This window comes from Rhizophagus irregularis, chromosome 11, assembly GCF_026210795.1.
Source record: "Rhizophagus irregularis chromosome 11, complete sequence".
Classification (NCBI taxonomy): domain Eukaryota; kingdom Fungi; phylum Glomeromycota; class Glomeromycetes; order Glomerales; family Glomeraceae; genus Rhizophagus; species Rhizophagus irregularis.
This window is the reverse complement of record NC_089439.1, coordinates 2,169,834-2,194,413: the sequence shown is the minus strand read 5'-3', so window position 1 is coordinate 2,194,413 and position 24,580 is coordinate 2,169,834. Positions and strand designations below refer to the sequence as shown.

Genomic DNA, 24,580 nt, shown 5'->3' with positions numbered 1-24,580 from the left:
AAATTTGGAATCGGGAATCGAGGGCGGGAATAATGTTAATTCCGATAAATATTATAGATAATTTCAGGTAGTGCTAATCGTATTGATCCAGAATCTTGAAAACTGTTTTAATTTTCTCTTTAACCTCTATGGAATATCTACTTATCGTGAATTGATATTATTCCACATCAAAATTATCATTAGTTGTCTAATATTATTTCATTATTTCAAATTATAAATTTGGTATCTTATTCGGGAGTCGTTATGCTATGTCTCATTCATGTCTCATTTTTGGTGTAAAATTTCTATTAGTTCAACTCCTATACATTGATTTTATTTTTAATTCCACGTGAACGAAGCCACGATACAGATTACAAGGACAAACTATGCGTAAGCTAAAAGTAAATTTAAACTAAAATCGTGAACCAAACCGCAGACAGCGCCATCCTGGTGCAACTCCTATACATTGAGAGATCTCAAATAGAATTTTCATTTCAACAAATATTTCACGTGATTAAAAATGTGGATACTGTACATACGAGTGATATATATTTTTCTCTGTTAAAACATGTCGCATATAAAATGACTTAATTTGCAATTCTCGGCAGGGCATTTTATCATATATAATTTTATACTACTGTATATACCTATAAATTTAGTGTTGTTAACGGTCCGGTTCGGTCCGACTTGGAGCCAAAGTCAAACCAAACCGATTGACTTGGACCTCCAAATCGAACCGATGGGGGTCATTAATATCAGTCACATCGACTTTCTACCGGTCCCATCGACTTGCCTATCGGCCCCATCAACTCAATCGGTTTGACCCCATTAATTTGACAAGTCAAGTCGAACCAAACCGGACCGTGACTTAAAAATCCAAAAAATCTTCAAGTCAAACCGAGTCGACTGGTTCGGTTTGACTTGTACTTAACAACACTACCGGGCTACTTACTAGTCATAGATAAAGAAGCTTTATGTCGTATTTTTTGTTTAGAAAAATTAAAGATGAAGGAACTTGTGTTCGTTCATTCGTTTTACAGTCAGAACTTAGTATAACGATTCGGGATCGGGATAAACAATTTGGCTCATTACAAATTTTCCTCGACCAAAATTATTTATAATAAATCTTATTACTATTAAGTGCGATGTCGGCGATGAGTCAGTTATCTATAGAGGTTAGATCCAGTATTCGATAGTTGGATTTAAATCCGGTTTCCTTCGATTCAGATTTAAATCCGAATATCGATCGATATTCGGATATAATAAATCCGGATGGAACGGGATTTATCATATCTGGACAACCGAAGGAAACCCGATATAAATCCGAAAGATTCGCAGGAACCGGATATATTATAAGTTGAAATAAAACCGGATTTATTTTTTAAATCCAGTTCCAACCTATATGATATGACCTGGCCTGTGCCACTAACTACTTTTGACCCGCACTATACCTCGTTTAATTGAGATAAGTTCGGTATTAAAGGCCTGGTAAAAGGATCGACACGTATATTCGCGGTGTTGTTGTTTGCGATAAAGTATAATTCCAAATATTACAAAATCTGTGATATTTGTAACTAGATTTATACTAGATTTATAGATTTATAAAACTTTAGAAAAATCCTCTTTAGTCAATTTTAGCAAAAAGTATTTTATTATAAATATCACACTTTCTAATATTAATTTTGCGGTAGTGCGGTAGTAGTTTATACTCTAAATTGATTCCGCAGCGGGACCATAGTCACCATACTTGTGCAACTTGTGCGATGTAACACCTATAAATTCTATAAGTTGAGGCGTTAACAAAAAAAAAAAAACTTAAACTTATTAAACACGTTCATGTTTAAAAAAATGAGCGGAAAGTTTTGTTCATAACTTCAGCAGACGTTGAGTTGTAGTTGAATCCTATAAATCCATAATATGTACCGATATAGAGTAATTATCTAAGTTCAGGTAGTTTGGAACATTTAATAATTTTTCACCAGTTTCTCAGTTAAAAAATTTTTTATACTTACAGCAAAAAGGTTATTACGATTATCACGTATTTATTTTATTTATTTTTGGTTTATAATACATAGTTTAATTTCATTAATTAGTTCAAAGGTTGGAAAATCAATGAAATTAAAGAAGTCAATTCCAGATTCACAAGGGTATTAGGGTAAATTATTTTTCTGAAAACTATATTTATTACACGTGTGAGTAATGAGACTGAACATTTTTTGAAATCAATTTAACAGATTTTAAGTTATGCTAATGAAGACGGACAAAAATTAAAACCATTTCATCAGTAGTCTAAAATTTAGAAATTGGGATTTGACCAAATTTGAAGAAAATTCGTTTAATTCCAACAAATCACTATATGATTCATAGAAAGTCTTTTATTTTGACCAATTCTTATTTCTATTTTGGTGCTGTTTTCATTATCAGTGAATTTGATAACAAATTTCAGGATGGGATAAGTAAGTATACTGTTATAAATAAATAAATATATATATGTATTTTTAAAATAAACTAAAAAAAAAAAAATTTTTCATATTATCAGAATATTTCCGTATATTATTAAGCCTGATAATATTATATCAGTTTGGGTTCTTTTCAGGCTAATACATCACATCCGGAAAATTTTACAAAATAGTGAAGCGTCGGCGCTCGTTGAACATTTATCTTATTATTTACGACTATGCTAATAATCTAGTTTTGTACAAAATCATATTTATGTTTTTTTATCGGATTTAATCACACATCACCTGTTCCGTTGTTACCATTATAACCTGAAAATAAAAGTTGGTATCTTTACCTCGAGAAGGAGAAATCATTATTTGGAAAATTATTTATCCAAGTGATAAGGGAGGATTTGTTAATACAATCTCACAAATGTGTGTTACCTATTGAGAAAACAAGGACCTCCTTGGCACAGGGTGTATCATTGGTGCACTCGAACAGTTTGAGTTCTTACAGATACGCGCGGCCGCTTAGGTGAGATAGAGCGTATATGATATCGATACCAAGAGACATAGATATTGTTGTTGACGAACTTTTTGATCAGTTGCTATCTTTACTACTTGATTAACCTAAAGGATGATCTTAGAAGAAGATCTTTTGTATCCGCTGGTACACTTAGAATATCGCACAACAACAAACACCTAATAATGTAAATTTTAGCTAAACCAACAGAATTATTTGATCCAGTGATCCAGAAGCAAAGACAGTGACAGATTTATTTATGAAGAGTATAATTGATGGTAAGCATTTTATTCTTTGCGCTATGACACTTCGTTCTTATATGCTAATAAAGTTTTTTTTTCAGCGGGGAAAGAACAATATGTAATAGTGATATGGATAGAAACATTGTTTGTTAATGCATTTTTATTCTGTGAGTTCCTTTTTTCCACTTTTTGTATTTTTAGTGAAATATTTAAAAAATAATAGGAGTATTTAATTTTCACGTTGATGAAGATGATAAATCTCATCAGTATAACTTAGGGATGGAAAAAGTTCGCGGTTAAACGGTTTGAGTCGGTTCGTTCCATCGGCCGGTTCCGAGTCGGCTCTGGTAAAAATTTTGATATGAACTGGCTTAGATCTGGACCGAACTGACCAAGAACCGATGGAATCAAACCGGTTCATCCAGTTCGAAACGGGTCAATTCAATAGTATTGGTTCAGAACAGAGCGAGTCGTTCACTATCCCAAGTGTAACTGTTACGAAACTGTTATAGTTTGCAATTGATGGTAAAACATTTTATTCTTTGCGATTATGATATTTTTACCTTTTAATAGCGTATTATTATAATTTTTGTTTTTTTTTAGGAGTACATTTATAATGGCGATCCGTTCCTCTTTGTGTTCCATTTTCTATTGTTCCGATCCTATTCTTAAAGAGTCATCCGGATTCAATCCGGATCAACGGATTTATCCTTTATTTAGGATCCATCCGGATTAATCACATCCGATTTTAAGGAATTTCAGATTTATCCGGATTTATCCTAATCCGAATTTTAACGGTTGAACTTTAAGGGGTTATCAGCCATGACTTATGACTTAATACATATGGCTCATGAGAAAATTTTGGAAAACTGAATATTGAGAAAATATATATATATATATATATATATAATCCGGTGAACCTTCCCATTGATACAAGATTCATTTTTAAGCAAAAGTCCGAAACGGTCAAATATTTTCACGAGCAAAATTATCCCGAATACAGATATAGTCCGAAAATGTAGGATGCGGATATCCGAATTCAATCCGGATTGGCCGGATTACGAATCACGTTTTCGTATTTTCGGTGAACGAAAATCATATAACTTCTCATGGTGTATAAACGAAGTATTTCCATGTTTATGAAGATGGATAAACTCAATTATATCATAAGTGAATCCATTATGGTATGTAATTTATGTAAGAATATTGATCTTGTGATATGATACTTTGTTCTTCTCATAATGTATATTAATAAAGCCTTTTTTCAGTAGGGAAAGTACAATATGTAATAACGATCTATCCAATTGGATTCTGAAAAGTCGTTTATCGTACCATAAAAATTCAGAAAGCAACATTTTGTTCTCAACTTTATCAACAAATTCTATTCATTAGCAGGATGATCATACTAGACTAACAGGAATTTATGGAAAGATCCAGCTTCCTTTATGTAATGCTTTTACATTATCAAAGGGCTTTGATCTGGATGGTATTAAGGATCCCGGATCGGGTCAAATGTCAATCTGAATGGATTCATCCGAAAAAAATAATGCCCAAATCATCTGTAAAAAATTCTGGCGATTCGAGATGAATCTGAAAATCGGCGACGGAAAATCGTTAAAATCGTAATTCTGGACAAATTTATAGTACCGGCCAGATAGGAATAGATTGTGCAAATGAAAATTCATGCTGTATCATTATTTATATGAACCACTGGACTATATCACGTGTGATATAATTTCAATTCGTTATGTGAAGAATTTGAAGAGTTTGAGAATTAGAAACTTTTTATTAGTTAATATTTAAAATAACTCTTTTAACATGCAGTTATTCACAATTTATTTAATTGGTAGCTTTGTTGTAATGAGAGTTAACTCAGTGTCAAATTATATAGATTAACTAAATTTTTTTGAAGTACGATCAAAATGGTTAGGAACTGGTTAGAAAAGGAGAGACTTAATCTATATACTGTACTATACTCTCTTCTATTATATCCATGATTCTGAAAGACTAAGTTGATGAAATTAAGCAGAAATATTTATCTTTACAGTATTAATACAATATCCAAGGAGAAACGAGTTGTAGGCGTGATTGTAATGTTACCACTCAAGAATGGTAATAAGAAGAAGAGGACTATCAGACGTCTAGCAGAAAGTGTTATGTTAAAAATATTGACCAAATTTCGTTTAAATGGGTTAAAATAATAGACAGTTACTAAGTACGCAAGTTCTAATTATTTTAAAATGAAATCAAAAAATAAGCTTCGGCTATTTTTACTATACTCAATATTTGAAAAGCAATCTATATTTTACTATTATTTATACAATATATTATTATGAAGAAACTGGATCTAACATCTATCTGGCCATCGTGGATTTCTAGTCTCGATGAAAATTCTTCATCATCAACAATTTATACAGATGAAAATTCATCATCATCAACAATTTATACGGATGAAGATTCTTCATAATCAACAGTATATACGATGAACGTTCTTCATCGTCAACAATATATACGATGAAGATTCTTCATCGTCAACAATAGATTCTTCATCGTCAACAATATATATATGGTGTTCATGTGATATTAATCGTCACCGTGTCACATCTCGACAAATTTCCGATTATTTTCAAGAAGCGATATCTAACTCTACGACCAAGATGTCAAGACATGTTAATTGTGCGATTCCACTGTGGTGACCTATTGCTACCGACTATTAGCGAACGAAGAAATTAATATACCATTATTGGGATGACAAATCATACGCGATCCTTTAAATAATCTGTATATAGTACACCAAATAAGTCTTGTATTTCTCACTCCACAGAAGATCAGGACCTTGTGGATGCAGAAAGGAAGAAGTCCTACGGTAACTAATACGAACATTATAGACGTGGACAGGCAACAGTTGCTGGATTGGGTCAGTTGATATAGAGAAAAATGAGTAATAGGATAATACAGAGTGTTGATCTGACAATTATTAAAGTGCCGTAACAATTTTTCATGGTGAAATTAATTGTATACAAATGCGATAATGATTGTAAAAACGTATACTATATCTCGTCACTTTGTGAATGATACTAGTTCATCGTTTTTATCGCGTTTATCACAATTCAAAATTTTTTTAAGTTTCTGCATTTTTATATTAGCATTAATAAAAAAGGTTAATAGACAATTTTATGGCCTCTAGGATTTAATAATAATATAATTTTAGAAAAGAAATGTCGTTACCCAATATATTATCAATTATATGTAGTAAATTAACAAAGTTAACATTACAATGAAGACTTTAATATTTTAACAACTGAATTTTGAAAAAACTTAATTAATTTGAATAGCTATTTTAAACCATAATTAATCGGATTAAAATAATAAAAAAAAGACGATCTTGTATTTTTCATCTTCAACCTAGATAAATGCACACGCAAAATGATGAAAAGGAGAAAAAAGTACGCTCACCTTAATTTATAGTAGGGGAATTAAAGTAACTTCATGGTTTCCTTGGGGACCGTACAATAAAGGAAATTTGATTTCAATTTCCCAAAGCTCCTGTGGGTCACTCACTTTAACTAATATTTGAAATAATCTAGTAACTATCTATTGAAATCCTAACTAGACTGCAACCTCCAGCCGGAAGAGAATCTCATTCGACAATTTTAACTATTTGAAAAAAAATTTAATCATAATCGAGGCTTGAAAGTGAAAGAGAGAACGAGAGTGACTATCGATTATCTATATTACTTTTTTTTAACAATGGTGTTAAAAAAATATATACGTTATATGTTATTATTTAGCAGCGCGCAACGTATCTAGGCTCAAGAGTGGTCATTTTCTACTTTTTACATAAACTCTTTAGATGTTGGAAAACTAAGTAATGAAAAAAAAATGTTTCGAATAAAAAAAAATATGCACTTCATAAGCATTTATTTAAGATATACCTTGTGAGATCCATCTTGAAAGTTTAGTAGGTAAAAGTGGATATGAGGATAAATTTGTTATATAGAAAGTTATATTTTTAAATTTCTTGGATTCTGAGTAACGTGTAACAACAAATCTTGCAATTAATATCTATTTGTCTGCCAATCAGCAGCAACAAAAACAAGTGTTTAATTTTTATCACTGAGGATGAAGGCAAGAGGAAGAAGGGCAGAAAGAGAAGAACTACTATAGAATGGGAGGGGATGTAAATATAAAGAGATTTGTAAATCTTGTATACATGAATACTCTACGTTTAGTCGCAAAAGCTTATATAATATACAACAATACAGTGTTGCAAACGCTTGTTGCAACTAATACAAAAGGTTAATTCCTTATAATCATATGTTAAAAAATGTTTGTATCATTATAATACGACAATACAACGTTGTAACGAATGTTGTGACATTGAAAATAAATACAACCGCAACGCTAAATATACTTAACAGAAGATGCACGATTCGTCAAATTTTTAAGGAAGAGGTCGTGTAGTATCATATGGACTTTTATACATGAATTGATTACAAAATTTAATATTAAACCAAAAATTTTTAAAGTTAAAGCTCATTGTGATAACATATATAATAATCGAATAGATAAAGACGCACCGAAGATTACAGTTCCGGGGATTCTGGCTTTCCGATCACATATAAGGGCGTTAGGGTTACCATCCTGGATCAACTGTTGAGAGCTTTTGCACGTTGCAAGTCGATAAATGTGTAGACAAGATATTTAAACTATTACCAATTATTAAAAGTTCCTTTAAAGATGAATTGTGATAATCGATTAACCTTTCCTGATTGTGTTTTTCCATATGAGATAATAGAATTCTTAACGTTTTAGTATCATGAAAAAGGAAGAACATTTATTTTTTGGATTATTTCTATTACAAATGGTTTTTAAAGGAACAAAAATTATATGGGATAATAGAAATAATCTTTTTTTAAAAAAGAAAAAGAAATTAAGTATTACAAAAAAAAAATGGATAAAGTTAGAAGTTATGATAAAAATTTTGTAGATAATAGGAATTATATTAATAATGGCCTTTTTACGGGAGCACAAGGTTTATTACATAATATATATTTTGGTAAAGATATTTTGGATTTTATATACAAGTGATCCAGATTAATTTTATTATTTCTTTTTTCTTTTTATTTTCGCCTTTTAGGTAGATTTTTGGGGTGTGGCGACTGTGGCGTTAATATATAATCTGGTTTATTAGGCTATTATTATATAGTATATTACTATTCTTTTTGTATCAAACTAAGGGCTCGTATGTAAAATCTTTAATAAAGTTTTTTTTTGAGTTTACCCGTTAACAGAAGAGGCACAGATAAAGAAACCCTACTCAATTTTTTTTAATAAAACATAGCATTCTTTCAATATTTCAGTTAATTATAAACTGGCTATAACAGGTAATAACCTTGCCACCTCTATGTGGTATTCAGGAAAAACAATTATAGGTAAACTATACTTGGCCAAGAGCAAGCATTAATAAAATTTACTTGATAAAGTACTGTACATAGGGTAAGCTTAAAATATCCCATCTATCGCAAATTTAGTAAATGGAATCATACAAGACCGACAACAAAATCTTGACAAGTCAAAATCCTGACAAGTCAAAATCCCGACAAATCATTATACCGACAAGTTGATTATTCTGACAATTTTAGAACAAAATTATAAAATTTACCAAATTTAAACTAAATATTACATATTGCAACAATTATTTTATTAGAACACTCATCATTAGATTTACAAAATTATCGATATAATGACTTTTCAGGATTTTGGATTGTCGAGATTTTGTTGTCGATCTTATGTTAGTCGTGCAAGATTTTGATCGGATACCGTACTGGATATGAAAAAAGAATTTTTATTACTCACGCGTGTAGTAACTCACTTTTATAAAAATAAATTTACCTCTGCTGCTTGTAATTTTAGAAGTTAATCAATCGAATTATGTAGCTCATAATTCTTCTCGGTTCTTTGACTAAAATTATTGAGACCATAATTTTTTTAATATTATTTCCTATATATAATTTTCTTTTTTTTTTCACTTAAAAAGTAACTATAATGAATGAAATTAATTGCAATACAAATCAATTCTCAAATAATTTATTTTAAAAGAAAAGAAATAAAATTAAATAGTACCAATTATCCCTAACCAGCATTAGTCGACAATTAATAATATTATAAAATTTTTTGATCTAAAGACATTTCCGTTTTATTAGAGATCGACACACCATATAGCGTTGCCTAGAAAATAAGGACATTCAACTTTCGAATGTGCTATAATGACCAAGGCTTCTTGAACCTGGAATCTATGATGTACTTATTATGTCCGACTATTAAAAATTAGAGACCAACAAGAATATAAAACATGTAAAATTAGGGTGTTACCATTGGATATGATAATTCATTATTTAAACCATTTCTAATTCTAGCAAAAATGATTGGCCTTTAGTCAAATTCGTGCTTTAGTCTGAGAAAAATTGATTCGTGGATCCCTTTATTAGGGTTTGGTTGATCAAATTATCGGCAAATCATGTAGCTGACAATCTCCGACTAACAAATTTAACTTTTTGCGTAAGAATTGCATATGAAAACGTACGCAAAATCATGACAAAGCACCATTAAATTCAAGATTACAAAAAAAAAAAAAAAATTCTTATGACTAATTAAATTTTATAAAATAATATTAATAATCAATAATAAGCGGATATAATTTTGAGTGGATTATCATTGAAATGCGATGTACCTGTCGGTAAAACGTATGTCGGTCAAATGATTGTCAGTTCATCGCGGTGTTCATCTTCCACTTTCATAATACAGTAATTCCGTCATATCTTTCCATATCGCCATTCTTTTAATGTACAATTAATTAGATAATACTTTTAGTGCATCTACGTTCTAATAAAATTAATTGAAAAATTGATATAGTTAGTAAGTACTATGTAAATTTGCTATGGTCAAAATTTACGGAGAGAGATTGAATAGAACCACCTGCATATGTTTTTTAAAAAAATAGTATTAATCTACTGTTGTTATTGGCTTATTGCTACTAGCCTACTACTATTATATAATCGCCCAATGCTACCTGGTGCTATGGAATGGAGATTGTAGATTGTTACATTGAATAATACATTGAATAATAATAATAATAATAATAACAAAATACTATTATTATTATACATTGAGTATCATTGTGTCTTATTAAAAAGAATTTAGGTAGAATTTAAGCATATATATTATATAATAATTAACTATAAATCAGTTTGTATTGGATTTATTAAAAATTTAGAAATTTCCAATTAAAAATCAAATCATATATAAAAATTAATTAAATTTCATAATCCTTATATTCTCTAATTTCAAATTTCTTAATAATACCCAAATTTTTATATTTCTCAATTATTTTCATATTTTCATTATTTATCATGTTTGTCGTATCATTATCTTCTATTAGAATGATAAAAGATAATGATCTTTGTGATATACGATTTTTCCAATTATTAAAGAATTTTTCTAAATTTTCTGAAAGTATTTCTCTTTCTATAAAATATATTTCCAATTCATTAAAATTTTTTGGTGAATAATTTGCTAAAGCTTCAAACAATTCAGATTCATTTAAATATCCATTACCACACCAAACTTTAATACTTTCTAATTGTTGACAATTATTAAAAATTGCTTTTAATGTTTCTATTTCATTATCCAAAAATAAGGTAAAAAGTGATTTCAAATTTGGACAAAATCTTGCTATAGCTAAATTTAATCTATTATCATAATTACAAGTACAAAATTCTTTTAAATTCTTTCCATTATTTTCAAAAAATTTGATCATGATATCAACAGTTGGACATCCAAAAGAAAGTTTTAAGATTTGTAATTGTGAAAATTTAACAAATTTTAATTCTTTAAAATCTTCAAAAGCATCATTGTAATCAAAAAATAAAGTAAGTTCTTGTAAATTTTTGAATCTAGTAATAAATGATAATGGTCCATCATTTTCTCCTCCATTGATCTTTAATTTGATTAAAGTGTTTGAATGCTTTTTTAATGAAGGTATAAGCTCTTTCCAATCTGTACTATTATAAGATTGTATTAATGATAAACTTTCTAATCTATGTTGTGAAGAGATCAGATCTTTTAACCCATTTGAAACTGTTCCTTCAAATTCTACAGTTAATGAACGAATATTACAACATATTTGGGATAATTGATAAAAAAATTCGGAATGAATATCTGATCCACAACTTAATACTGAGAGATTCGTCAAACAACCAATAGATTCAGGAAAATATGTTAAAGTAATGTTGGAAATATTTTTTGTTGATAAATATTTTAATGCTTTTAAAGAAGGAACTTGTTTCATATACATTTTTAATATTTCGTGTAAAATTAAATATTTATAATAATGTAAACTTCTTGTTAATCCTAGTCGTTGAATTTCGAGAAAGTGTTGAATTATGAGATCAATTTCATTAACTGAAAGAACTTTACAGAATGATATATAATTAAAAAATGAAGGTCTTGAAGTTGACTTTGAGACAAATATACCATTCTTATGTAAAATTTCTTTTGATTCATCAGGAAGACAGGTGATTATATTATCAAACATTTTTGATGATACTTGATCCGATTGAAATGAAGAAGTAGACTTGAATCTCCAAACATTCCTCCATAAAATTCTAACAGAAATTTCACACCAAAGATGATTGACTAGTAAGCATGAATGTAAAGTGACTTTGTCGTCTTCCAAATACTCAAATATTTCGTTAAGACAATCGGCGAGAAGTTGGCAAGACATTTTGTTTGTTTAAAAAAAAAAGAATTTTTTTTTTTTTTTGTGTTCAGTAATTCCACTTTAAGTTACTTTTTAAAGTCATTCGTAATACAAACACTAATTCAACTTCAGCCTCAACGCAGTCGATCAGCAGTCGATGATCATACAATGATTTCTAATTACCAATTGAGTTCGTCTTGGTAATTAAAGGGTTAAATAATTTTTTAGAATGCAATATTATTGGAATTAAGAATGGAAATCATTTTGTTATATATATAATAAATTGAATAGGATTACAAATATATTCAACAAATGCGAATTCAGGATCAAATAAAGACCATGGAAATAGTAAAATTACTTTTTAAATGATCTTAAGCCTTTATATGATAAATTAGTACTTCTGATTTCAAATATGAATAATTTTCGAAATTCCCTTAATTACGGTATTTCGACATTTCGGTATTTCAATATATGTCGTAAATAATTCCGTAACCGTAATAAAATTAATGATGTAATGCCGTAAATATATATGCCATAAATGGGTAACTGATAAGGCTTTTTTTTTCTAAAAATTAAAATTAATAGTGCACATGACGCACAACATTTTTCCTTTTTTTTTTAAGGTGTCTATACTTTAGCTAAGTGGGAAGAGGCTTTCTTGAAATTTACCGTTAATAAATGATATTAAATTCGTTTCTTTATCTTTCTTTTAGATATTTACATGTAAAATTGCGACATTTACAATTTACGACATTTTATTACGGCGTTACGGCACGTGTCGTAACCGTAAAAATAAATTCCGACGGGATAATAAAGCTTGAGGATGATTTAATTTATTAACAAATTTCGTCTTCCTTATTAATATTATCGTTAATAAATCTCAGTTTTCAATAATATTATATTAATAGGAATTATATACTCTAAATGTGCTAACATATTTTCTATTATTTATGCATTACTTTATGTCTTTTACAATATTGTTTTGCGCTAAGCCCTTAATATTTGCTAAAAAATTGGATAATTGTACTAATTGTCATTTAATATATGCGATAATAATCAAATTAATCAAATTAAAAAATATTAAACTTGTCATGTGATTACTCGTTAATTAAAGTGACACAGCTAGCGAAAAAAATTTTTGGTATTTTTTAAAAAAACTTTCTTATTCAAAAAAAGAATTAGTAAAGCGTGATTTTCAGTAATGTGACGTGTCAAGTGATACAGGTTGCATATTTATTTTTATTATGTAGTTTATGATTGGTCAAATAGTGAGTGATCAAACTGAACATCCTTATGACCAATTATGAAGTAAAAAAATTCGGCATAGACTTAACAGTTACCACCATGGCTATTATTATGCAGGTAATTGAAATATTTGGGAATTAAATTTCTTCAAATTAGAATATTATTGAGTTTTTTTTATAATAAGACTAAGTGATATGCATTCTCTATTAATACAGAGATGTTTCAGGTCACCTTAAGGGATTTATTTGAAGGATATTAGAAAACAAATTTTTAAAAATTAAAATTGGTAGTCAAATATATATTTTTTGCTAAAGTTACACGGATAGATATAACAGAGAATAGAAGGAAATTTTATACGATTAGGATGCTCGAGCCGTATTTATTTATTTGTATTATTAAAATTTTAATTACATAATATAAATGCAATATTCTTTAATAAAAGAATTATTTTAATTCCTCTAAAAATTCTGTAATTTAAAAATTTTAAAAATTATAAAAAAGAAATTTTTTTTTTAACCAATAACCAAAGAAAATTGGCAAGAATATGTAACACTAAAAGTAATTTATAGAAGTAATGCAAGCCGATTGACTGAACTAATTATTACTATGAACAAATTTAAGCGATCAATGATTATACACTGATGAAATATGATTTAAGGAAACGATGAATCAGCTGATAAAATTAAAGTATTATTTTCCCGAAATCTTGTCCCATTAAAGAAATCATTTTCGAAAGGATGTTTGTAATTTGCAGTACAATTATTCGTGCTATTCGGTCGATTGTATCAGCATTATTTATCGAATAAATTCGTGAAGCGTGGATTGGAATTACATTGTTTATGTCATTTGCATTTATCTTCCCGCGTGTTATTTGTTTGTAATTTTTTGTTGACATGATTAAGATATAAATTAATAAAATGTAATACAGTAATATTATGTGTAAGGGATCGAATTTAAAAGCTCGCTAGAGAATTTTTCGGAGCTTTATATACAGTAAGAGTTTCCGATATTTTCAATATAATAAATTTTTAAATGTATTCCTTTATATTTTCAATATAATAAAATTTTAAATGTGTTCCCTTATATTTTCAATATAATATATTTTTAAATGTATTCCCTTGTATTTTCAATATAATATATTTTTAAATGTGTTCCCTTATATTTTCAATATAATAAATGTGTTTCCCCGAATAATTAAGACCGCATCGGATTAGTATCACCGAATGTTCATTCGTGACTTTCTCGTCAAATGAACCTATTTTAAGATGTAATGACTTTTAAAATTAAATACTTTTCTATAAAATACAATAATACAGCAAGCATATTCGCCAAAAATAATTTATTCGTTAAAGAGAAGTATGACTGCGTTTCTTTCAAACATGTTTCAGACGTGTGACAAAATAAGGTATTCGTAAAATAAAAATAAAATTCATTATTCTAAATACCGTCTTTCTATGCACTCATAATTAGGAATCCCATTAAAAAATTTTAGAATTTGCAAGTAATTTTTTAAATTATATATCAGTTGACCTTTTTTTTATTATTAATGACGTTTTTCAAGGACAGCTGCAAAAATATCATTCTTGATAGATAATATGCAGGAGAATCTTGATATGCATAATATATTTTACAGTAAGTCTATCAAGAATAATACCTCATGTCTATCAAGAATGATACTTTTGCAGGACAGCTAAATAAATATTCATAACAGGTAATTTAATCTGATAAAAATTATCGCACCGAAGTTTTACCTATTTTGACGTGATTTTTAAAGTGAATGGGTGTAAATAATCAAAATATGTTACATTTATTTACGTCAAATACTTTGTAATGAATAATATATTTGTCATCATAAAAAAAAGAGTAATGATAAAAATCCAAACAAAGCCTAGTTTTGAACCAGAGGTGTAACTTACAAGTGATTTCATATGACAGATGATAACAGATAAATAAAAAGATTATTCTTATCGGAATCAGAATGAAAGGAAGATTTTGACAACTCATTTTCAAGAAAAAATTAGACATTCATTTTATTTTTAATTGTCAATGAGTTTCATACAAGAATGAATAATTCTTTTATGGGTTTATTGATAATATTTTTGTGATCAACAGATCGTTGACGAATCCGGGTTTATTGACCGATATTTGCACCCCACTCAGGTGCATATCAAAGGTTATAACCTTACTATTTGTGTCACAAGTGGTTATGATATAACCTTTGATATGCACCTGAGTGGGGTGGATATTTTATTGTTATTCGGCTCAATAAGTGATTTATCCGGTATCATGTGATTTTTAAATAATATTCTGATCACATGACACTGGATAAACTATCTCCGATTCGCTAATTTAAATATTTGAATCTTTTTTTTCCCCGTCTTTAAAAATTTGGCAATTCAATATCAAAAAAGTTTTATAGTTACAAATTATGCTTACTGTATATATTTTACAGCATTTAGTCCTACATGTTTTAAATACGTATAATGAAGAGAATCGGACCAATAAAATAATGGAATACAGATTTAGTGTGATATGGTATATGTTGTGTCGATTGCGAATATTCGCAAATATATTGTTAATATTACATTTAAAGTATATAATGAGACCATTTGTACACAACATATATTTTAAATCGTTAATAATATTGGTGTATTCTGTAAAACTGGTTAATCTAAATCATTCCGATATTTCCTTAAAGAATATTCTAATCTACGAAATCGTATAATTTTGTATCGTCCAATATAATATATAGGCACTTTAGCTAAAAAAAGGTTGTCCTTTTATTCATACTAATAAACTTGCTAATTGTAGCTCATATAATTCATATAATTAATTCGTATCTTAAAATATATGTCTATATATGTCTTTATAATTTAAAACTTTGCTACGAACTATATGATAAATGACGCGCGAATAAATTGTATATAAAAAGCTTAACGCATTAAATTTTTGTTATCTAACATTAGTCATAAGTATATCTTATAAAGAAAATGAAATAAATCTCTTAAAATTCAGTTTGGTCAATCCTATCAAAAGATATATAAAAATTAGAGAAGACAAATTAATACTAAACATTTAGGAATAAAAAAACACTTTTTCATAGAGCTTTTTAACTCTGAAATACGTTAATTTTTAATGGATGTGCGATTTTTAGTTGTAAAGATTACTAATTTTTGTAAATTTTCTAAAGTAAAGCTTGATAAATCATACTCTAGTTCACAAGGTACATCATTTAATGTAAATTTTGCATTGAACGTTGAAAAATTTCCTATTTTTTTCTTTTGACAATTTTTAAAACCATCAATAATCTCTTCAATCTTGCTCATTTTACTAGTAAGTAACTTAATACTATCATCTGTTTCTTTACAATCGGGACAAAATTTCGGAGTTTTCCTTCTATTATTAATATTACATAGATCAAACTTTTGAGTGTATTTACTTGATTCACAATTGTTTGATGACATTTAAAAGAGAAATAAAATGTTTTATTCAAGTAGAATTTTTATTAAAAATCCTGTAACATATAAAAAATAAATAAATAACGAATGTAAGATTTCCAACCGCATTTTATATTTCGCAATTCCTTGTCCGATGACAAATCATATTCTTTGGAAATTATAAAAGTTAATCAATCCATATTGATCATTATTTTAAACATTTTCCCCCGATAATAAGACCAAAATTTGAGAGTGGATTTTCAATCTTCATAAATAAAAAAAAAGTACAACTATTATTGTAAATTATTAAGTATTACAATGAAAGGTATATATGGTACAACAATTGGGGTAGATTACGCGTAAGGAAAGATTTATTTCTACTCGTGATCAATGATCACCTCGTGGTAATTTCAAATAGCTTTTAACAATTATAATAAATCGGCATTTAGTTTGATCATATGATTGCTTATCATTTGTACGTTCGTTCTTATAAATGAATGATTTTTAAATATTAGTACTAAATCATTTATTTTGTACTGAATAACAAATTAAAAATTCATGCTCTCATTCATAGTGCTCTGCAAGATTGACCCAACTCGAGCCTCTAATTGGATTTGGTCCCATAATTTAATGGCTCGTAACACGTATGAACTCGACTCAACCTGTCGATTCGGCCATCCCTTTGCTTTGAAAAAATTTCTTTAAATACAATTTGACGGGTCGATTCGGGTTATTCGAGTCAAACCATGATCAACCAAGTTTAGCTCTGGTCGAGTTCGAGCATGTCTCACAGAACAGACCCGATTCGGCCTCTTTGGAATATTACAAATAAACACTATTATAATTAGAATCCGTTTTATATATACTGTAATTAGTTAAAAAAGGCAATTGTTCAATAAGTCAATGCATAATAGAGGAACTTGCCAAGTGTCTTTTAAGATTTCGGAATCAAAATTCCAAAATCAAAATAAAAATCTATCCTAGAAATAAAAATCTAATCTTGACTTTGATGCACGGATATCTATAAGGTTGCAAATAATGATGTAAATTTTCTGGTGAAATATGAGTTGATTTCTATCCCTATAAAAAAAGTTTATGCTAAATTCGTTTAATCATACGGTATTTGTTTAGAATTTGTTCGAATTTTATATTATTTTTTAGTACAAATTTTGAATAAGAGTTGTATGATTGGCCCGTTTGGCACAAATTTAGTACAAACCTTTTTTATAGGCGCTAATAAACATATAAAACATGAACCATTATTAAGAGTAAATTTTGCATTAATTTAAATCTAATTAAAATTATAATTGTACTTATTAGTTTATTAAACAGAAAGCGGAGGAATATTTCTGGATACGAAATTATAAATTTTGTTTATCCCTTGCAAAACGTCCTTCAATAAAAATCACCACTTTTTCCTTTTTTGAATAATCTTCCTAAAATCGTGTTATTTCCTTTTTGAACCTCTAAAAATATTTGTTCTTTGCAACAAATAATAATCATTCATTCATTTTTTTTTTAAAAAAAAAAATTTTTTTAATTTCAGCAAATCTTTTTTCTTTCTGCTGTATCATTATTTTAAAGTTTTTTATATCAATATTTTATTACCGTATACATCCGATATTAAGCCCCGAAAATAAGCACCCTGGCCAGAATTATGAAAATTTTGGCCTACGTTATGCTGTTCCTGGCCAGCATTACGGTCAAAAAAGGGTGCTTAATTTCGGATGTATACGGTATCAATATTTTATTAATACATCTCCAAATTACCGTTCATTTCCTAATTTATTTTCAATATAATTGGCGTAACCTGTCACACATTTGCATTACAGACCTGCGTGCGACTGCGTAAATCACATGCATGCTGCGGGCCTTCAGTTGCGTTACGGTAACAAAAACATATATTATAATTTAATAAATATGTTGAAGGCAAAATTAAAGATTCGAAATTATTGTCTTCATAGAAATTTGTTCACTAAAGAAATGATTACTTTTGATTTGTGGTTATTTCACTTATTTTGACCGATGTTTTCATTATCGTACTATATTGATATTAGTAGTTTATTTGCGTACAATATTGATATCAATAGTTTATTTGCGCACATGTTAAAAAAAAATCTTAAATAATGGGTTCATTATTAATTACACGTGATAAATAAATTTGGCCTGAATTATGAGATTACATATTCATATGATGTAATTATAATTTTAACAATCAAAGAGGTTTTAATTATCTAATGTTCTAAAATTCATATTAAAATTGATACGAAATTTGTTTTCCAGCCTAGGAAACATCATGTTTAAATGTTACTCAAACATGATCAAGTTATACCGCATGATAAATACAATTATTTTCTTTTAATTTCATTGGATTATTTGATGTATTTATTGATAATTAAAAATCAATGAATTTTTATTTATAGAATATTCCGCCAAAACGTAAGATTGTATCATTGTATGACGGATTTTAATGACCGATATTTTTATAAGACATCCAATATTGAAATCAGTATTAATAGCATTAATCCCTATTGGCCACTGCAGTATTTCTAATGACTGAATTATAACTCAAGGATATCGGATTAATAACCAGACTGAATTTTTGATTCGTTAACAATAGCAGTTGATGCTGATCTAGTAACTAAATGATCAATATTTAGCATGAGTCAAAACCGGAATTACTTTTTAAATGTATGGTTTTTGTTGAATAGTCAGGTAATTTCATTTTACCGCTTGATTTATTTGATGAAAATTTCTTTGTCATTAAAATTTTTATTGGGGTTAAACAAAACTTTTGTTACCAAAATATTATCAAATATAATAACAAATCGCCTATTTCAGCAATTTATTATTACAAATCTTTACCTGTTTTACTTTTGAAGCAATTGATTTATAAAATTTTATTTACTTATTAACTTGAAACTGTAAATAAAGGAACATGTGATCATTATTGATTTCCAAATTAATTTAAAATGAGTGTCATGACTCTCTCCACGTTTTTTTATTGCAATTATATAAGCTACAGAATCAGGAGGGCTTTCGGGGGGATAAGGAATAAGTGTGCAAAGACGAGAAAATTTGGATCTAGTTTTTTAGCATAGTTACACAAAATTTCCACGTGATTAAGGCAATAAGTATATCCGGACTTTATTCGATTTTTTCATTTTCGCTATTTTTGAAATTAATCTAAAAATGTTAACGTCAAATATTTAAATCAACCGATTAAATTTTCGTTATATAAATGACTAAAATGCCCAAGACGGATTTACAACCGAGTAGAGGATTTCTATACTTTATATTAGGCAAATAAATAAAATTATTATTAATTTTGCCCGGCCGTCCGGGGAAAAAAGATTTATTTAAAAAAGAAAAAGAACGGCATAGTCGGGTAAATAAAAAAATATTAATTTTATAAGTTGTTTTAATTACCATCCTAGTGTTCAAATTCGGATATCTGTAATCCATCATGTGCATGGACGGATTGAGATCTAGATTGACGTTCTTTCTTTTTCAAGGACAACTTCTACTGGAACGAATGGTTCTTGAGGTAAATGGGAAGGTCTGAGACTCTTTTATCAGAAACGTTATTCTACATGAGTAAACAAATTGAATTAAAACTAAATTTAATTATACGTACGGGATCGATCCCTATAAAAAATGTGTGTCCGATAAATATTCGGAATGGGGCCAATTTTCCAGACACTCGCATGCTATTATACAATATTTGTTACAATTTAATACAAGATGCGGAGATTGAGAATTTTAACCACATAAAAAACGTACAATATCATGACGAATGTCCAATAAATGTCAAGTAAATGTTCTGAACGAGGTCGATTTTCCGAACAAACAACCGAACAATGTTTGGACAATATTTTTTATAGGGCTTCTCGCGGATGAATCGGATCGGAATCGAGTTTTTCCACATGATTTTTGTGTCGCGGATAATCCGCGGATTAATAATGAACCAATAAATTCAATTTTACCAAATAATAAAAAAGTATAGTAACCTTGAGCTCTACAAGAATTGTACGTGCAAGTGTGACCATGATATTGCCAAATTTGGTAATCATAGCCACAATCTTAAAAATATAAAGAGATATCAAACACCGTATTTCTCGTCAACACGTAATAAAAAAAGAAAAAAAGAAAAAAAGTAACTCACAAACTTTATTTTAAGACTTTCGTTCAAATGTCATCAAAAAATTATGGATCAAGAACATGTGGCAAGCCATACGTTCAAAAGATTAAGTTAAATAATAACAAGAGAACTAGAAGGAAACCTTCAAAGCTATGTTCGGATTGTGAAGAAACAAACGATTATATTAAGTTACTTTCTAGTAAAGTAAGCAGAATCGAAGAAATTGTTGATAATTTTAAGAATCTTCCAAAAAATAAAACCGAAAACAAACTTTCCGTATTCAATGCGAAGTTCTCTTTAAATAATGTTCCTTGTGAAATGGAATATGATTTATCAAATTTTACGTTAGAAAACTTACAAAAGTTGGTAATTTTTACAACTCAAAATTGCAAACCAAAAAACTAATTGTTTTAATTCAATTTATTATGTTGAATATGTATTTTTTAATTCTTTATTTAATGGAATTTTAAGCATTTATGTTTTGTCAGAAAATTAAAATTATGTTACGAATGAATATTATTTTGTATCAAGTATTGATGATTTAGTGTATACTTATTATTTACTAGTTTTTTACATAATGTTTTTAATAGCGTTTGTTTAATTAGTTTATTAAGTTTAAACAGACTTAAACTATATTTTATTACGAATACAAATTTGTCGCTGAATAATTAATAAATTAGTTCCGTTAAACATTATGCACAATTTACCACAACCTTATATCAAACTTTGATAAACGATGCGCTTCACTTAATTAAAAGACTAAAAACTTAAAATATCTTTTTAATAATGTCTAACAAATAAACATTGGGTGATTCACAGATTGAATTGTGTTTGATTGGATTTACCCCCTATCGAATTGTTTATCCTATTTATACATGAACGAATAACTAGAAATTCATCTTTTTAAATTTGAACGCTACCTATAAATCAAGCAATTTGTATAATGATTTCATATATAACCAATCAAATGTCGGTGCGTTTCTTATTCGTGTTTATTTTCATCGCCTATTTCGTCAAAAGTGTATCCTCAAGAGAACGTTGTTTGACATTCACAAAGTATATGATTACAAAAATGAATCCGCGGTTTAGTAATACGCGGGAATCAAAATATAATCGCAGAAAATAGCTCGGTTTACAAGAGTAAAATGATAAAATTAAAATTTTGACATTATTCATTAATTTGGAATACAATTGAATTTATAATTCAATTCCCAAACTACATTTAACTCTATTTGTCACACAATGCATAATACAGTAATATAAATGATTATTTATATCATATAATGTGAATTTATTGTATGAAAATCTGTAATATGCTTAAATGATAATTTCTTATGTCATATTTGACACATTTTATGCCGTGTATAAAAATAGTGTATTCTGTTGCTAGCTATCTTACTTTTGGTTTCATCAATTTAATTTGACACAAAACTTTCTCATTAGTTCGTTTACTTTTAACTTTTCAATACGTATAGATCGTTCTAGAATATTGTGTAGCGTTTTACAAAATTATTTTTCCAATCATTTCAATCGTTTTGAATAAAAGTATATTTATTAATCGTATACCCTATAAAAACGAAATGAGTAAAATTTGAATAATATTTGTGCTCATGTGTAATAAATGTCTAAAAAAGCACCATTTTGTTTAATTTTTGTTTTTTTGTAATAACGGACAAAATGGTGCTTTTTTGGACGTTTTTTACACATGGACACAAATTTAACACATTTCATTTTTATAGGATGGCAACAGCAGGTTTCGTGTTATGACATAATCTTTACATTCATTCATAAAAATGTAAACAATAATAATTATGCACATATGCATGATTTAATTTTATTTAGTTGAATAAAAAAGAAATAATAGTATTGTTATCGGATAATTTAAAATTTAAATGCTAAAATATGTTTAGCCGCCATGATTGGCAAAAGAATTAAATTGTTTATTTTGTTAGTAAATTTATAGTTGGTAAAAGTTTCGCGATTTAACAATTTAATTTTGTATTTTTCATATATATAAAAAAAAAAAGTTGACCGTTTTAAATTCCAGGTTTTTAGGTTTTTCGTAAATGTAGCATATTCACGGAATTTATAAGGCTTTCCTGGATTTTACTGAATTTTACGGAATATTTTGATTTATAATCATTGGTAAATACAGAAACTGTACAGCATATGCTGCATAAGACACAACCCATAGTATTAGTCAGATGCAAATACTTTGTTCTAATTATAGAATGAATCATTAAGTACCAAAATAGAGAACAGGGAACGAACCCTACTAAATTATCAAAATGTTATTTTTAACAATATTGGTAAGCCTAATTCATAAACTAATAATAATACCGATTACGTCTTTGTTTGTTATTATGACGTAAGGCGAACTAATTTATTATGTAACCAAATTAATTTATTGAACATCTATCGGACAAATGTTTCACGTGCTTTGTTATAACTTCAAATAACCTCAATATCAATTGCCACGAATGTTACCCCTAATTTTTTTTATTATAATAGCCATATTAAAAATTATGGCATAGTATAATTATTAAATATAAGTGCTTATATATGTAGATCAAATTTGGCTAAAGTTAATTTTTTAAGCATAAATTGCATAAATTAATGATTTCGAATTCATAATTCTGGCCAAGATTTTCTTAATTCTGGCCAAAATCGTAATTCCGGCCTAAATTTAGTTAAAATTAAAAAATGTAGGTCAAATATAAAATTGCATTTATGTAATATAACACTTTAACCATTATTATTCAAAATGAATTCAAGTTGGAACAAGTCACAAAAACCATCCATGATTTTTACTTACAAAATATCATTAAAGATGGAATATCTTGCCATCTAGTGATTATAAAAAGATGAATAATAGCTTGTTAGAATCGTCTTGTCAAGGCGATTCTAATGGTGATGAGATCAAAATTTTATCATAAATAGATAATAAGTTATTTTTCTAAAAAAGAATATGTAATTTCTCGCTATCTAATGATAGTAACGGGCAAATAATAGCTCATTAGAATCGTCTTATTGAGGTGATTCTAATGGTACTAAAATAATATTTTTGGCATCACTGATCGATAGTTAATGAGAAATCACCACATAAAAATTTATTTTAATAATACTAACTCGTTACCTATTGATGTTAGAAATGCAATTTTAGCAGCACTAGAACCGCCTCGATAATACGATTCTAATGAGCTATTATTCATCTTTTTACCGTCATTACATGGCGAGGAATTACATATTCATCTATTCTTCTTCATAAAGCTAACACGTCATCTATAAATGATGGAAATGCGATTTTATCACCATTAGAATTGCCTTGATAAGGCGATTCTAACAAGCTATTATTCATCTTTTTATAATTACTAGATGGCGAGATATTCTATTTTTAATGATATTTTAGTAGTAAAAATAAATGGTTTTTGCAACAAGATCCAACTTGAATTTACTCGATTTTTTAACTTTTTAAACTAATTAAAATGTTCATTAAATTCTTAAAAACATTTTGAATAATAACAGTTAAAAATGTTATATTGCATAAATGCATGTTACATTTGACCTACATTTTTCAATTTTAATCAAATTTAGGCCGGAAATACGATTTTGGCCAGAATTAAGAAAATTTAGGCCAGAATTATGAATTCGGAAATCATTAATTTATGCTAAAAAAACTAATAGTTTTAGCCAATATATAAGCTCTATATTTAATAATTATACTACGCCATAATTTTTAATATGGACTATCATAATAAAAAAAAATTAGGGGGTAACGCGGGGATTGATATAGACTTTCCTTTTTTTAGATATT

At 28.1% G+C, this 24,580-nt stretch overlaps 4 protein-coding genes across 4 annotated transcripts; 2 read left to right on the top strand and 2 right to left on the bottom strand.

The window, feature by feature from the left end:
* Positions 1-2,335: 2,335 nt before the first annotated feature.
* Positions 2,336-3,799, top strand: OCT59_002982 (uncharacterized protein; the record flags this gene model as incomplete). Its single annotated transcript, XM_066145318.1, has 9 exons — positions 2,336-2,435; positions 2,519-2,564; positions 2,761-2,952; positions 3,023-3,087; positions 3,174-3,218; positions 3,284-3,349; positions 3,433-3,470; positions 3,695-3,707; positions 3,786-3,799. The coding sequence occupies 9 exons, from the start codon at positions 2,336-2,338 to the stop codon at positions 3,797-3,799; spliced, it is 579 nt and encodes a 192-aa protein (XP_065996051.1).
* A 6,698-nt stretch (positions 3,800-10,497) lies between these two features.
* On the bottom strand, positions 10,498-11,967 carry OCT59_002981 (uncharacterized protein; the record flags this gene model as incomplete). The annotated part of the gene is made up of 1 exon (XM_025320172.2): positions 10,498-11,967. The coding sequence occupies one exon, from the start codon at positions 11,965-11,967 to the stop codon at positions 10,498-10,500; it is 1,470 nt and encodes a 489-aa protein (XP_025171994.2).
* A 4,346-nt stretch (positions 11,968-16,313) lies between these two features.
* On the bottom strand, positions 16,314-16,652 carry OCT59_002980 (uncharacterized protein; the record flags this gene model as incomplete). Its single annotated transcript, XM_025327300.1, has 1 exon — positions 16,314-16,652. The coding sequence occupies one exon, from the start codon at positions 16,650-16,652 to the stop codon at positions 16,314-16,316; it is 339 nt and encodes a 112-aa protein (XP_025171995.1).
* A 4,123-nt stretch (positions 16,653-20,775) lies between these two features.
* Positions 20,776-21,298, top strand: OCT59_002979 (uncharacterized protein). The gene has a single exon (XM_025327301.2). It carries the CDS (start codon positions 20,818-20,820, stop codon positions 21,169-21,171), a length of 354 nt encoding a protein of 117 aa, XP_025171996.1. The 5' UTR covers positions 20,776-20,817; the 3' UTR covers positions 21,172-21,298.
* Positions 21,299-24,580: the final 3,282 nt, after the last annotated feature.